The 14726-nt window shown below is 34.8% G+C and overlaps 3 protein-coding genes across 4 annotated transcripts in view; 2 read left to right on the top strand and 1 right to left on the bottom strand.

Annotated features, from left to right (window-relative positions):
- The first annotated feature begins 397 nt into the window (after positions 1-397).
- LOC111485582 (cytochrome P450 CYP72A219-like) lies at positions 398-3282 on the top strand. Its single transcript, XM_023132519.1, has 5 exons — positions 398-709; positions 1033-1253; positions 1353-1597; positions 2123-2498; positions 2612-3282. The coding sequence occupies exons 1-5, from the start codon at positions 442-444 to the stop codon at positions 3035-3037; spliced, it is 1536 nt and encodes a 511-aa protein (XP_022988287.1). The 5' UTR covers positions 398-441; the 3' UTR covers positions 3038-3282.
- Positions 3277-7303, bottom strand: LOC111485583. The gene is made up of 11 exons (XM_023132520.1): positions 7218-7303; positions 6222-6296; positions 6084-6139; positions 5941-5998; positions 5785-5824; positions 4911-5006; positions 4759-4805; positions 4581-4641; positions 4266-4357; positions 3964-4188; positions 3277-3697 (listed from the first exon to the last, which is right to left on the bottom strand). The coding sequence occupies exons 2-11, from the start codon at positions 6264-6266 to the stop codon at positions 3548-3550; spliced, it is 870 nt and encodes a 289-aa protein (XP_022988288.1). The 5' UTR covers positions 6267-6296; positions 7218-7303; the 3' UTR covers positions 3277-3547.
- Positions 7304-9620: 2317 nt separating this feature from the next.
- LOC111484869 (protein PLASTID MOVEMENT IMPAIRED 1-RELATED 1-like) overlaps positions 9621-14726 on the top strand; it is an 11179-nt gene continuing 6073 nt past the window's right edge. Inside the window, exons 1-11 of one of the 2 annotated variants that reach the window (XM_023131493.1) lie at positions 9621-9901; positions 11445-11511; positions 11676-11870; positions 12053-12153; positions 12713-12766; positions 12943-13059; positions 13159-13222; positions 13331-13545; positions 13624-13708; positions 13952-14052; positions 14179-14271. In XM_023131493.1, the coding sequence (XP_022987261.1) occupies positions 9761-9901; positions 11445-11511; positions 11676-11870; positions 12053-12153; positions 12713-12766; positions 12943-13059; positions 13159-13222; positions 13331-13545; positions 13624-13708; positions 13952-14052; positions 14179-14271 (1233 nt within the window). In that variant the 5' untranslated portion in view covers positions 9621-9760. Of the gene's footprint in view, positions 9902-11444; positions 11512-11675; positions 11871-12052; positions 12154-12712; positions 12767-12942; positions 13060-13158; positions 13223-13330; positions 13546-13623; positions 13709-13951; positions 14053-14178; positions 14272-14726 lie in introns of those variants that run through there. The other variant, XM_023131495.1, reaches the window with a different exon arrangement.

The following is a 14726-nucleotide window of genomic DNA, read 5'->3' as shown; positions in this document are numbered from 1 at the left end:
TTAATTTAAAAAGTGGGAGAAAATAGTTCATATAATTTTTTTTAGCTTCATGATTAAATTAAAAAATAAAAATAAAAATTCCTATATGAAAGGTAAATTTCAAACTATTTTAATAATTACTCTGATTATTTTTTTAAAAAAAGTGTACAAATTTCAATATCTTGCCCGACACGCATAACCGACCCAACAGCGGGCCCAGCCCAACAGAAATAACGGCCCAATATTTTAATCACAAAGGTGGGCCTTTAACATCTTGGTCCTCACGCAAGAGCAAATTGTCAACAATTCTCATAATTTTTAATTTTTTTTTTATGACAAACTTTAGCTCTTGAAGATAAGAAGTTTGACCAGCTGGAAATATAAAGTCCTACCGAAATGATGGAACAACAACAAAATCCTGTATGAGATCAAGGCCTTTTTTTTGTCTGTAAAAGCACAAAAATGGAGTATTTTGTGTTCTATTCTTTGGCACTTTGCTTGGTTGTTTTTGGAGTGGCAAAAGCTTTCTACTCCATTTGGTGGAGACCCAAATTGGTGGAGAGACAGTTGAAAAGACAAGGAGTTAGGGGCAGTGCCTACAAGCCTTTGGTTGGTGATGCCAAAGAGTATGTGAGCATGATCACTGAAGCATGGTCGACCCCCATGAATCTAGACCATCAGATCACTCAACGTGTCGATCCGTTCACTGCAGTGTATGCTAAAAAATATGGTATGTTGTACAGTACCGTGTCGTGTCGTGTCTAGTATTAGAATGAATCTATCGATCCATTCACGACAGTGTGCTAAAAAGTATGGTATGTTTGAACCGTGTTGTGTTGTGTCGTGTCTAGTATTAGAATGAAACTGTCGATCCATTCACATCAATGTATGCTAAAAAATATGGTATGTTGTATCATTTCATGTTGTGTTGTGTCTAGTATTAGAATGAATTTGTCGATCCATTCATGTCAGTGTAACATATGGTATGTTGTACCGTGTTGTGTTGTGTCTAGTATTAGAATGGATCTTAATTCTTCTGTCATTTATGTGTAGGAAAGTTATCGATGTGCTGGTTTGGGACAAGTCCGAGATTGATGGTGAAGGACCCCGAGATGATGAAAGAAGTACTATCAAACAAGGAGGGTAGCTTTGAGAAGCCACCGATGAACCCACTTATTCTGAAGCTGACCAAGGGATTAACTACTCTTAAAGGGGAGGAATGGGCTAAACACAGGAGGATCATCAATCCTGCTTTTCATCTGGAAAGGCTCAAGGTACATACACAGTTTAAGAATTCCTTGGCTAAGTTAATAAAGAGGCTAAACTAGAGTGGTGGAAGTTCAGAATATACTGATAATGTTTGGTTGATGAAGGGAATGATGCCAGCCTTCCAAATAAGCTGTAGCGACATGATAGAGCGCTGGAAGGAGATGGCTGGAAATCAAGAGAGTGTTGAAGTGGAGGTGTGGCCTGAAATTCAGAGACTAACAGCAGATGTTATATCCAGGGCAGCCTTTGGCTCCAACTTTGAAGAAGGGAAGAAACTTTTTGAACTTCTCAAACAACTCACTCTTTTTACTGTTGAAGCCATGCAGACCTTGTACCTTCCTGGTTTCAGGTTAAATTTTGCTTCCCCTTACCATCTATAATTTTCATGCCTTTTGAATGGCTGGGGTACGAATGATCAGTAAATGAACATAATTGTGAGTGCTTACAAGTTTGTTTGGTAATCCATGGATAGTGTATCTCTTAGCATTCGGATATTCTAGAGATAGATGGAGGTAGGAATTTATTGAACGAGCTCTATTCTTGGCGATATGTTAGGAGTCCATGGATGAGAGAAGGACTAGGAAAACCTTGAACTCGATTCCTTCCGTGATCAATATGGTCCCAATATACACGTCTTGAGAATATTTACTGTTTTGTTGAAGCTCAATCTCTCCCCAAATAAACTATATAGCCAAGAGAAACCAAAAACCATAATGGAATAGAAGTTGTCCCACCAGTGAGTGAATACTTTGTATAAGCAGAAGTATAGTTTTCAGACCGACCCAAGTTCTATAACAACAAAAAGAATCTGTAGCTAAAATTGTTGTGAAATCCAACCCCTTCATGATTGAATTGTGGCTTTGTGTATATGCAGATTTATTCCAACAGCTAAGAACAGGAGGAGAGAGAAGCTGAACAAGGAGATCAAGACCATAATAGAGAGTATAATTCTAAGAAAAGAAAATTCCATGAGCAACCAGGAAGAGAATGTTGATGACTTGTTATGCATGCTCTTGCAGTCGAGGAAGAAAGAAAATCAACATGAAGGTGATGGACTGACAACTGAGGAAGTGATCGAGGAGTGCAAGCAGTTCTACCTTGCAGGGCAGGAAACAACATCAAGCTTGATTACATGGACAGTCATCGTTTTGGCCATGCACTCAGAATGGCAAGAAAAGGCTAGACAAGAAGTCTTGCAAATTTGTGGGAAGAATGAACCAACTTTTCAAAATTTAAACCACTTAAAGATTGTGAGTTTTCGTTACACACTTAGCAATCTTCATCTATTGGTACAAGTTTTCTATAATTTTTCAAAAATCTAACAGATAAAAAAGGTTTTGATTCAATAAACAATACTCTGCAGGTTACCATGATACTTAATGAAGTCCTGAGGTTATACCCACCAGTTATTGCTCAATATCAACATACTTATGCAGAAACAAAGATAGGTGAAGTCTTAATACCTGCCGGGGTTGATGTTACCTTAGCTACGCTGCTTATTCACCACGATCCCGAGTACTGGGGAGATGATGCAGAAGAGTTCAAACCTGAGAGATTCTCCGCAGGAGTTTCAAAGGCAAGCAAAGATCAGTTGGCCTTCTTTCCCTTTGGCTGGGGACCTAGGACCTGCGTTGGACAAAATTTTGCTATGTTAGAAGCTAAGATCGCATTGGCTATGATTCTACAGAATTTCTCTTTTGAGCTCTCACCTTCTTACGCACATGCTCCTCATACTGTCATGACTCTTCAACCACAGCATGGAGCCCAGCTGAAAGTTCACCAACTATAGGCTGCATGCAAATGAAGTACTACATTCGAGTGATGAATGTTTTGAAATTTCATAAGCATAAGTAACTCAGCATATTACTTGGCCTAATGTTTGATAGCATCTCACCTATGTGACTATGTCAACCTAGAAAAATAAGAACGTAACCTATATTGGCAATGGATGCTTACTAAGGTAATGATGATGTATGACGTTCATGTTATGATGTTAAGATGCATTAAGAAAGGAGAACCAACAAGATATTTAAGTAGAATGAGATTTATTGTTCTTGTCAAAATTGTAGTTAATACAATCGATCTACTTGATCACATGAAAATTGTTCGTAATTAAATATCTAGGCACTAGGGGCTAAACAAGAGAGAAAATAGTCACTCTTCTGCTTTCACGAACCAGTGCATTTTTTTCTGCTGATATCGTTTGATGTTATTATATCCACTCGGGGCTTTGATGAAGAATATCACTCTCGTCAATATCTCTATGTCTAGGGGAAAATCCTGCCTTCAGAGAAAATAATTATAAATCCTCCATATTCTTTAACATTGACTCCACGTCTGGTGTTAAAATGGCACGCTTGCTAAGCTCCCCAATGATGCAGCAATACTTTCCTTCCACATTGATAGCTGCAACATCTTGTGCAAAGCCACAATGCATTCCAGAAGAAACCTACCCGTATTTCAAAATTGGTGTGAGAAGGAACACAAAATCCCAAAAGATTTCATCTAAGAATAGCCCTTCAATCAATAAGAATTAAGAACTTCCTACAACAGAAGTAGTTAAGTACTTTCATCAAGTGAAGAATTTCAGAAAACTGAGGCAGAGAGTCCATGCTTCTAATAAAAAATATTTCATCTCAAGAGATCATTCAAGTTGAAATGAGTAGAAACAACAGACTTGGCATGCTCATGTTTATGATTAAAAAATATACTCACATCATATATAATATCACCAAGCTTTAGCTTGACAGCACCGCTCCTATACACGAGCAATTTACCCATGGAGCCAGAAGGTAACTCATTCATAGAGCAGGTTTTCTGTCTAGGTTGTGATTCCGAGCTGTTGGCTGCCCCAATCCCTTCTACAGTAGAGGATTGCTTTATCACAGGCACCATAGGTGGTAATTGCAGAAAAAATATGTCTGTTTCTGGATTCTCCTCCTGCCAATCAACCATTAATTGTAAAAGTAGAAACAAAGAGACTCAAGCTATGCCACCTACTGAATCCAGTGACTAACCAATAGACCAAGATCCACTGCTGGAGTTGTTGTTCTTTCATCATAGCTTAAGGTTTCTGAACCCTCTCCAAATTCTTCCTCGTTAAGAGAATCTATGAAGTAATGCATAAAACTTAGAGCAGATAGTTGATGCAGAAGACGCAGGGACAGTTTTCATGGATGCAGGTGTAGTTTTCACCATGAAAACTGTACTCCAGAAGTGATAAGTATGGAAACCACACACGTAGAAGATAAAGTGCATTTCAGAATAATCCCGTTGTCCACTGCAATACTTTCCTTCTAGTTTTTGTAAATAAGATGAACTTACAAAGATACCTGGATTTCCTGAATATGGACTCCGCAAAGGAAGAGTTACAGGATAATAACTGTAATAATCCTGGAGAAAAATGAAAGTTGAAGTACTAAATTGACGTACTAATGGAGAAGACAGATGCAAATGGGAAACGCAAAAGAAAAATAATTGATGATTTGTATGTTTGTACGTTTTACTGACCCATGGTTCTACATACTCCTTACTCGTAGTAGACGGAAGTGATCCATCTGCATAATCACTTTTTCAGTTTAGTGCATTGAAAGCCTCTCACGGGCAGTAAATCAAGAAAGTACATTTTGACTAGCGTAGAATTTAGTAATTTAGTAGCCAACCTTCATTTCCGAGTCTATTTCCAGCTTTTGAAATACCAAATGATCTTATGGTGTTTGATGTACCTCCAGAACCAAATGCAACTTGTGTAGGTGCCGCTGCATATTAATATAATGAAATGCAAATGAAACCAAGACGTGTTAAAAGAACTAAAAATCTTTAATCATAGTACTAATAAATTTCAATTGGATGTAAGGTTCATTAACAGACAGAAGTTCACCACATTTCCCCTGAGGTAGAAGAGTTGGAACAAGCTGCATGATGCATAATTGATATGTCAAATCATATTATCAGAACTCCACAGATCATTCTACAACTTATACACTCATGATATGTTTAATTAACTTAATATGGGGTCTCTTTTGGTTTCGCAAATGGTAGAAATTTCTAATATAGAACTGCTTTGCTCCACGCACATGGTTCCAATGTCAAGAAAAGTAAAGCATATTACCATTTTTCACAACCTCAAAGTGTTTCTAAGACATTCGTGCTAGGAAGAAAGATCCTATGTAAAATTGCCTAAGATATTCAAATCTTTAGACATAATTTCAATCATGCATGTACAAATAGATAAACACATAATTACATATAAATATATCTATCTATCTATCTATCTATCTAGATAGATAGATAGATACTAGTAACAAATTCGTATATCATGACTAATAGATGACAAAAGAAATAATTTTTTTTTGATAGCCGACTACAATCCTCAAGGGATTAAAAGAAGAATGCTCAAGAACTAGCACCATACGAATAACCTTTCAGATCCAATCTAAAACAGTATTAAGATTAATAGATTAAAATTTAAAATTATGTACTAAATAATGAAAGCTCAAAACCAGAACAAAAATTAATCTAGTTTATGGAACGCACCTTTTTTCCCAATTCTTTGCCTTGCCCTTAGGGTGCTTTCCTGCAATAAGACATCAAGAAATTAAAGTGATAAACAGAGAGCGAGAATGTATAACAACTAGTTATTCTAAAAGCTCAAGAGTGCAGGCAACAGAAAATAAATGAAAGCAGGCATACATTGAAGCGTTTAAGTAAATCCCTGGCTTGAGCAGCATCAGCGTCCTCTGCTATTTCTCTACATAAAACAAATACACATTTTGACTGCAGCAGAAATTTGGAATAATTAGGGGCAATGCTATACTTAAAAGCGGTGTGCTTACTCTTTGACTTCAGGTTTTGGTATACGACGAGGAGGTGCTTTTGGAGCAAATTTCATCTGCAGCAGACCATTTCATCAGTTCAAAATAAAAATTTTAAACTCTTCAAACAGAAATATAGATGGGAAAGCCAGAACAAACCTTCCTTTGACCAGCTGTACTGTTTTTGAGCAGATCGTTCTCCATGGCTATTAGTAGTCAAATCTTCGTCCAAAACTGAAAAGAAAAAATAATGATCACTTACAATTAATTGTCAAATGCCCAAGTCTTATCACGTCTTTATCTTAAAATGGCTTTATCGACCTAATTAAATTGCACAGTGAATGCAACTAGGATAACACTATAATTAGAATAATATCGTCCATGAGGAAGAATGAAGGATATTGTTTCCATTCTCAAATGCCACTTGAAATTCGATCCATAAACTTCACTACTTCAGCCGTGAACTCTTATGTGGACGAAGTTTTCATTTAGGGATCATTTCGCTTCAATCAGAAGCTTCGAGCATGCTAGGAAAAAACATTACACGACAATATTTTTGAGCTAGAATATTAAAATTCACTTCATAAAAGCAACGAGAACAATAGCCAGCAGAAAAGGCCATCCACAAAATCTGCTACTTGGGATGTTAAACCAAAAACCATAGTCTAGTTATATACACATCAATCGATTTGGATCACACAACGAACATTCTCATAATCCAGGATGCCGACATACTTCAAACGAATCAACAAGAGTTAAACAGTATCCCATTCTAACTCCAAAAGAAGATACTCCACCGGATCAAAAACTGTCAAGTTATCTTAGCCATATTATCTTGGCGGATCAAATGCTAATTGGTGAATACGGATATCATCAAATCACGAATAAGAGGCCAGATTCATGGAAAACACAATTTGCACGCATGATTGAGCAACGCAATCGTTATGCATTGAACAAATGCATTCCCGACAAGCACACAAGTAATGAGTGAGAGAGATATTGAATCAGTCATTAGAACTTCAACGATCAAATGCAAATCCAATACAAAAGAGAAAGCAAAAACTATTATTCATAGCGTGAGTTGACGCGAATATACAGGCAGATATACAGGGAAGCGAGAAGAAAGGAGAAAAAAATGGCGGCAGAAGCTTTTACCTGTTGTGAGAGTGAAAGAGACGCACCACGGCTGCAGCTTAACGTGACGGAGGTGGCCGCTTAGGAAATAATAACTTATATGCCTTGGTGTTAAGAAACCTAGACAAAAATTAATTTTATTTTCTAGTATTTTAATAATATTAAAACTTTAAATAATATTAACGCATAAATATTCCACTAAAAAAATTATAGATTTTTATCTAAATTTTAAAAAATAAATATTTACTTTATTTATTTATTTTGAATTTAAATATTTCTCGGGTTTTTTTTCGATACTCTTTTACATTGTTACTATAACACTCGAGTAAAAAAAAGTACATAAATTAACTGATATGTTACTATAGTATTTTAAAAATATAAATTATACCAAAAATAACTAGAAAGGTAATTTTTCCTTCTATAAATATATATTTTAGCTGGTGCAATTTTATCCGATCATTTTTTTTTACGTGATAAATATTTAAATTCAAAATAAATAAATAAAAGTAAGAATTTGACGTTGACTCCAACCTTGGTCCAATTTGGTTCTCGAGATAACTACATAGATTTATATAAATATACATTGGTTATGTTTTTTATCACAAAAGTCCTCGAGTCCTTGCATCTTTTAACACGTTAAAATTAAAATAAGGTAGAATAATTGCCGTTTTATTCCGACACTCAAACGTAATCGTACAACCGTGCATGAAAAACAAACATTTATCTATACACGAGTGTAAGTGCAAAATATAATAGCATATATACATGAAACACATGCAAACGTTTGACATAAACAACGTTATTATAATATACTACGATAATATATTTGTGTATATATAACTAAAACATACCTGACATATTTTTATAACCTTAACATATCATGTGTAATACGATTTTATTCAATAACTTAATATTATATTTATTAAAATTACTTATTTATGCAAAAAAACAAAAAATTTATTAATGATTGGACAATAAATTAATATGATAGATTAATTTTGGAAGCAAATTAAATTACATAAATATTTTCCCATTTTAATAAAAATAAAAATGTTGGAAATAAATATAATTAAATCGAGTATTTAAAAATAAATGTAATTAAGAAAATAAGTAATCATTTAAAATTAAATTAATTTAAACTGCGATGAAAGATTAAATTAAATTAAAAAATCTTATAATTATTACAACATATTCTTATAAAATAATTAAAATGTAGTGTAATGATAAGCTACAAAAGAGAACCACATTTTATAATTATTTTAATTTAATTATATTTAAATCAGTTTTCTTACTTAAATAATCTTATTTTATTAAAAAAAAAAAACATGCCGAATTATTGATACGTAAAAAAAGTCTTATTTTAGTATGAATTTGTTTTTTTTTTTAATATTTAATATTTATGAGCATAAAGTTGGCGCGGGTTTTAAATTAAAGGTGTGCCAGGGTGGAGCCTAGTCATTGGCCCGCAGGATTTTAAATATTTAAAACCCGCGCCACGTCTTGTCCACTTTCCATTAGCGGTTTCTTGCCTGTGCGTTTTCCAAATACTCCAAATAAAAAATAAAATTAAAATATAAACATAGCCACGTGGAGAATCAACCGCCCAACTCAAGGCACGTGAAAAAAGTAAGGGTTAAAAATATAATTTTAATTTATGCATTTTTCTTTATCTTTACATAATATCTAATTTATTGTTTAAAACATTATTTAAAATATTTATATTTTATAACTAAAAATTACATTTTAATCTTAATCCCAACCTGACACTTTTTATTGGATATCAATTTTATTTATAAATTATAAAAATTAAATTATTATTATTAAATCATTGTCACTTTAAATTTATATTATATTAAATTATTACAAATTAAAATAATATTTCTCTTTCTTTTTCTTTTTGTCTTAATTATTTACCGTCGTGATACTCGAATATGAATGAACAGATATTAATAAGAATTATATTTAAAAACGTGATGATTAAGAAATATTTAAAAAAATTAATAATTATATATATATATATATCAATAATATCTACTTTCATTTTCGGTAGCTCGATCATAAAAGCTCTCATATAAGGCGGTAAAAATTGGTAGACATTTAGGTAATTTTCATACCCACACGTTTTATATATATATATATATATATATGTAAATAATGTATATTTTCATTTTTGGTAGCTCGATCATAGAAATTCTCATTATAAGGCAGTAAAATTGGTAGGCATTTAAGTAATTTTAACACCCACCCGTTATATATATATTAACACTATGTACTTTTATTTTCGGTAGCTCGATCATAAAAACTCTCATATAAGGCGGTAAAAATGGGTAGGCATTAAGGTAATTTTCACACCCACACGTTTCCGAATTTTGTTTCTATTTTCTAGATTTGGCGCATATTTCAAATCAGAATAATCCGAAAAAAAAAAAACACCAAAATACCGATGTGCCCTATGAACCAAAATTCAGCAGAGAGAAACAGAGACGCGAGTTTTTCCGGCGAGCAATTCTGGGCTTTTCTTCCCCTCCTCCGCTCGCCCTGCTTTGGCGTTTCCAAGGAAAACCATGGCTTGTGTGCACATACCGGTGCGGAACTCGGAGGAGGAGGTCAGGATAGCTCTTGATCAACTCCCAAGGGACGCTTCCGAGATTCTCGATATACTCAAGGCCGAGCAAGCTCCGTTGGATCTCTGGCTAATCATTGCGGTTCGTTTTACTCGCTACACATGAAATGAGATACATCTTTATGCTCGATTTTAGCTCCCTTCCCTTGCACATCTCGTGACGTTGAATCCTGTCGCAAGAATTGTTTTCTGTTCGTAATACCTAATTACAAATTTTTGTGTGTAATATGCGTAATGGGTGAAGTTGATGCAGTATTGTTCTTGTATATTACTAATAATTACTCAGGGACGAGGCGGTGACCGAATTCTCTGTGCGTGCGTGCGTGTTTTTTTTTTCTTTTTGCGGAGATTTTAATGTAACGAGCTCTTTTTAAGTTGTTGATTATGGGAGTGGAACCAAAAATATCTTGTTTCTAACTACAATTTTGGTCAGGGATGAAAAATTTGATTGATGAGTGCTTTAGGTTTACATTTGAGTAACTGTGCAAACTAGATTGTCATAAGTTAGAACTTCACATACCTACTGTGCAAACTAGTTGGTGATTGTATAATAAAGAGCTTAGAGGAAATAAATTCAATCCATGGTGGCCACCTATTTAGGATTTAATATCTTACAGGTTTTTTTGGCACCCAAATGTTGAAGGGTTAACGAGATATCCTGTGAGATTAGTCGAGAGGTGTGCAAGGTCGTTGGAAAAAAATCTTGGTGACTGTGCAAGCTTTGAGATGAGCTTAGCTCTTGTTGGTACAGATATGTATAAGTATTTCCTATTCTAACGTCCTTCCCAATATATTAGAGGGTTTACTAAAACTTCATGTCACTAGGTTTTTTATGACCACTTAAATCTTTTATACCTATTATGGGGCTGTCAGTTTGTCCAGTCTCCTTGGTTCATTGGTTTTACTTTTGCCTTATATGGTATTATTGAGGAGTTGCTCCTGAGTTCGCCTTTTTGGGAGGAAGGAATTTTTTTGTGGCAAGCTAGTTTTTTTTTTTTGTTTGTTTGTTTGTTATTTTGTGAGAAGCTTGACTCAAGAGAAACGATGAGATTTTTAGAGAGGAGGAGAGGTCATGTGTTGAAGTTTAGGAGGTGGTGAGGTTTAATGTATCTCTGTGGGCATTTGTCCCTGGGTTTTTTTTTTTTACTTTTTTTTATCGTAAATATGAACTTAGTTTTGATTTATTGGATCGAAGTCCCCTTTTGTAGTTTCCTTTTGTACTTTCAGTTTGTTCACTCCACCAACTACCAATTTTTTCTTCTCTTGACATTACTTATTGGTTCAATGCTATATTATTTAGTATGGGATTCTTTTTACCCGTTTAATATATTGAATTGCTGCGAATATCTTGCATTTCATATACATTTAATTTTAGTTTAAGTATAATTTCCATCATTTTCTTTGCCTATGTTTTATGCTGTCCCAATGATGATGGGCTATAATGAGAAAATTGCTACTTCAAGATCAATTATAACTTCCTATCAAACTTAGAAGTTCGTGCCTTTTATGAAAAACTATTCGTTTTGACCTTGCTATGATCTGAGTATATATTTCTTGAGGTTTCTTTTATCATGTATTATGTTAGTGTCTGAGTTTCCATGTACCATTTCGTTGACACGTCCCAGAGGGAATACTTCAAGCAAGGAAAACTGGAACAATTCCGTCAAATTCTGGAAGAAGGGTCTAGTCCAGGTATTGGCTTCTTTTCAAATGTTGGAATTTGGGTTATTTTTATTTTTATTTTGCTAAATGTAATACCTTAATCAGTTGAATGCTACTTGATAGAATATTCAGGCTCATAGCCTACATAGTTTTCCAATCTTAACTCACCTTTTGTAATTTTGTTATTGTTGCAGATATTGATGAGTTCTATGCTAATGTTAGATATGAAAGAATCGCAATCTTAAATGCCTTGGGTGCTTACTACCACTATCTTGGAAAAATTGAGACAAAACAACGAGAAAAAGAAGAACATTTCACTTTGGCTACACAATATTACAACAAAGCGTCAAGAGTTGACATTCACGAGCCTTCAACTTGGGTTGGAAAAGGTTAACTTTTCTAGTAATTTTTTTTTTGTTTTAAGCTTAATTTTATGTTATGACATTAAAATTAAACATAAATGATGATCTTTTGCTATCTGTCTTAAACTGCTTATGAACATCCTTTGTTTATGTCTTTTCGATTAGTCTTTGAAGCATGCTTGGAACTAAAACACTTGAAATGTTCACAGGTCAGCTTTTATTGACCAAAGGGGAAGTTGAACAGGCATTTGCTGCATTCAAGATTGTTTTAGATGGAGATCGTGACAATGTTCCTGCCCTTCTAGGTCAAGTACGCCCAAAATCTTTCACCTGACTCATTTGGTAACTCTAGATCATGGAAAAGAAGGTGCCATCTAGAAGATGATAACCTTTTTGGTCCCTTGATTATAAATTTATTCTTTAGTAGTACTTGATTTTGGAGTGGCTTTCTCCCAAAGATTATTTTATTTTATTTCAACGCTACTATTCTATACATTCTCTTGCAGATGGAATGCATCTGCTCATCGATTTTATCTGACATTTGGAAATAGTTGAATATTAATTGCAGTTGGAATGCATCTTGTTTGATACTTGTCTTTTTAAAAAGTCAATTGCCTAGGAGTGCTGTACTAGTTCTTATGCACTATTTCAAAGTTCTCATTGAATTGATTTATTTCTCTCTGATGTACCTGATGGGTTATGTGCCTTTCCCTGGTCTCATCAATGTGATGTAGAATTATTGTTGTTACTTCATATTTGACTTTGCCGGTAACTTAATTGAGGTCTGATCCAATTCTTACAATAAGACTGAAGGAGTATGTGTTGGTTGATCTATTCTGCTCCCCTTAACATCTTCGGCATATATGCAGGCATGTGTTGAATTCAACCGTGGACATTATTCTGAATCATTAGAGCTGTATAAGGTTAGTTGGCTTTACATGTCTGCGCAATAAGTGATTTTTTAATCCGCTTTGTAATCTTTTATGCTCAGTGGGGGCCAACTTGCTCTCTTCCACGATTACTTAAGTTCATTGGAAGATACAATTATCTCAAGCCAATTTGATGAGCCTTTGGTCTTGTAACATGAATTTGCAAACAGAGGGCCTTGCAAGTGTATCCTGATTGCCCTGCTGCTGTAAGACTTGGCATAGGCCTCTGCTGCTACGAATTGAAACAATATGGAAAGGCTCAGCAAACATTTGAGAGAGTTTTGCAGGCTAGTGATATTAGTTTTTTCAGTCATCCATTAAACTCATGCGAACTTACCAACTTGAAGTTGATGTTGGCTTAATATTTCTTAATTTTATACTTGCAGTTGGATCCAAAAAATGTTGAGGCTCTTGTTGCTCTAGCAATCATTGATATGAACACAAATGAAGGTAGGTTTCATTATGGGTTCCTTTCCTTCGCATGGAAGTTATTTTTTCTCGGTCATATTTTTCCATACATTCGAGTAATTCAATTGCGGTGTATATCCACCATGGCAGCTAGTCGAATTAGAAATGGGATGGAAAAGATGCAGAAGGCATTTGAAATATACCTTTCTTGTGCAATGGCTCCGAATTACTTGGCAAATCACTTTTTCTTTACTGGTCAACGCTTTTTGGTGGAGCAATTGACTGAAACTGCATTTGCCATTGCTGACCATGGACCCACTAAGTCTCATTCTTTCTATAATCTAGCTCGGTCTTACCATAGCAAGGTAAGATAGCCATCTTGATCTCATAACGTTAAGAAGTGGAGGAGAAGACTTATTGAACCGATGGTAGAATGTCTGTAGGGAGACTATGAGAAACCTGGCTTGTACTACATGGCATCCGCAAAGGAAGCTTATAAACCCCGTGAGTTTGTATTTCCTTGTCATGGTAAGTTCGTTTCCTTCTTTCCCCTTCCTAGCATGAATATTGACTATTGGGGGTCTCATACGTATTTATAATTAGGGTTCAAATGGCATGAGAATGGTTTGATAAAAGGGAGTTTTATTCAAGTGATAACAGCCTCAACAATTGCCTATTCTGTTTATTGGTCAATTTGCCAATTCTGTTTATTGATGTTCCCATGGTGCTTTATGGTTAATTTCTACATTTCTGGTTGTTTATTTGGTACAGGTTTGGGTCAGGTTCAACTGAAGATGGGAGATCTTGGAAGTGCATTATCAAACATGGAGAAGGTTTTGAAGGTTTATCCCAACAATTGTGGGACACTGAAAGTGAGTGAGTTGAAACTAAAAGATATTTAGATTCGTGTTTCAGTTACTTGTATGCCCTAGATTTTTGTATTCCTAGCCTTCATTTTTTTTTTTTTGTCTCATTAGTTGTTACTGGTTTTGATATAGGTACTTGGTCATATTTATGTTCAGCTTGGACAGTCTGAGAAGGCCCAGGAGGCTTTAAGGAAAGCTACAAAAATTGATCCACGTGATGCACAGGTAGACCTCAAGTTGGGGGAGTTGGGTGGCTTTATAATGTCTTGATGTTGCAAGTTGCCATCTCCAACTTTTAATGTTGGATGTCTTTATTTGACACCCGATCCTTGATCATGCCTGGATACTAAAGCATAATATATCATTATTAATTTGCATAGCTGCAAAACTTAAGACGCTAATTGTTCCCTCAACACTTACCTTTAGCGCTTTGGCGCTGACAGATCATTTCTTTCATAAGCTTCTGTGGAGTTTTCATGGTTGATCGTATTATTTTACTCTAATGATCATGAGAATACTTCTCTTCTTTGTAAGTGTTAGCAAGAATTGCCTTTGTAACTATAATCTATCAGCCGAAAAATGGTGGCAATAAAACAATTGGCTCCAAGTGACATTAGGCCTGGTGCACGTTCAAGATTAAAATTTGAACTTCCTAAAGATTTTAAATTTCGGAGGGGGGG

The sequence above is a fragment of the Cucurbita maxima genome, unplaced genomic scaffold (genome assembly GCF_002738345.1).
Source record: "Cucurbita maxima cultivar Rimu unplaced genomic scaffold, Cmax_1.0 Cma_Scf00010, whole genome shotgun sequence".
Lineage (NCBI taxonomy): Eukaryota > Viridiplantae > Streptophyta > Magnoliopsida > Cucurbitales > Cucurbitaceae > Cucurbita > Cucurbita maxima.
This window is presented reverse-complemented; position numbering and strand designations above follow the sequence as displayed.

What these genes read in the sequence shown, in the direction of transcription:
- LOC111485582 (XM_023132519.1), top strand. Translation starts at nt 442, where the DNA reads ATGGAGTATTTTGTGTTCTATTCTTTGGCACTTTGCTTGGTTGTTTTT. An exon ending in AGTGTATGCTAAAAAATATG is followed by an intron (nt 710 to 1,032) that starts GTATGTTGTACA and finishes ATTTATGTGTAG; the next exon opens with GAAAGTTATCGATGTGCTGG. An exon ending in TTCATCTGGAAAGGCTCAAG is followed by an intron (nt 1,254 to 1,352) that starts GTACATACACAG and finishes TGGTTGATGAAG; the next exon opens with GGAATGATGCCAGCCTTCCA.
- LOC111485583 (XM_023132520.1), bottom strand. Translation starts at nt 6,266, where the DNA reads ATGGAGAACGATCTGCTCAAAAACAGTACAGCTGGTCAAAGGAAG. An exon ending in GCAAAGAATTGGGAAAAAAG is followed by an intron (nt 5,007 to 5,784) that starts GTGCGTTCCATA and finishes ATTAATATGCAG; the next exon opens with CGGCACCTACACAAGTTGCA. An exon ending in TTGGTGATATTATATATGAT is followed by an intron (nt 3,698 to 3,963) that starts GTGAGTATATTT and finishes AAATACGGGTAG; the next exon opens with GTTTCTTCTGGAATGCATTG.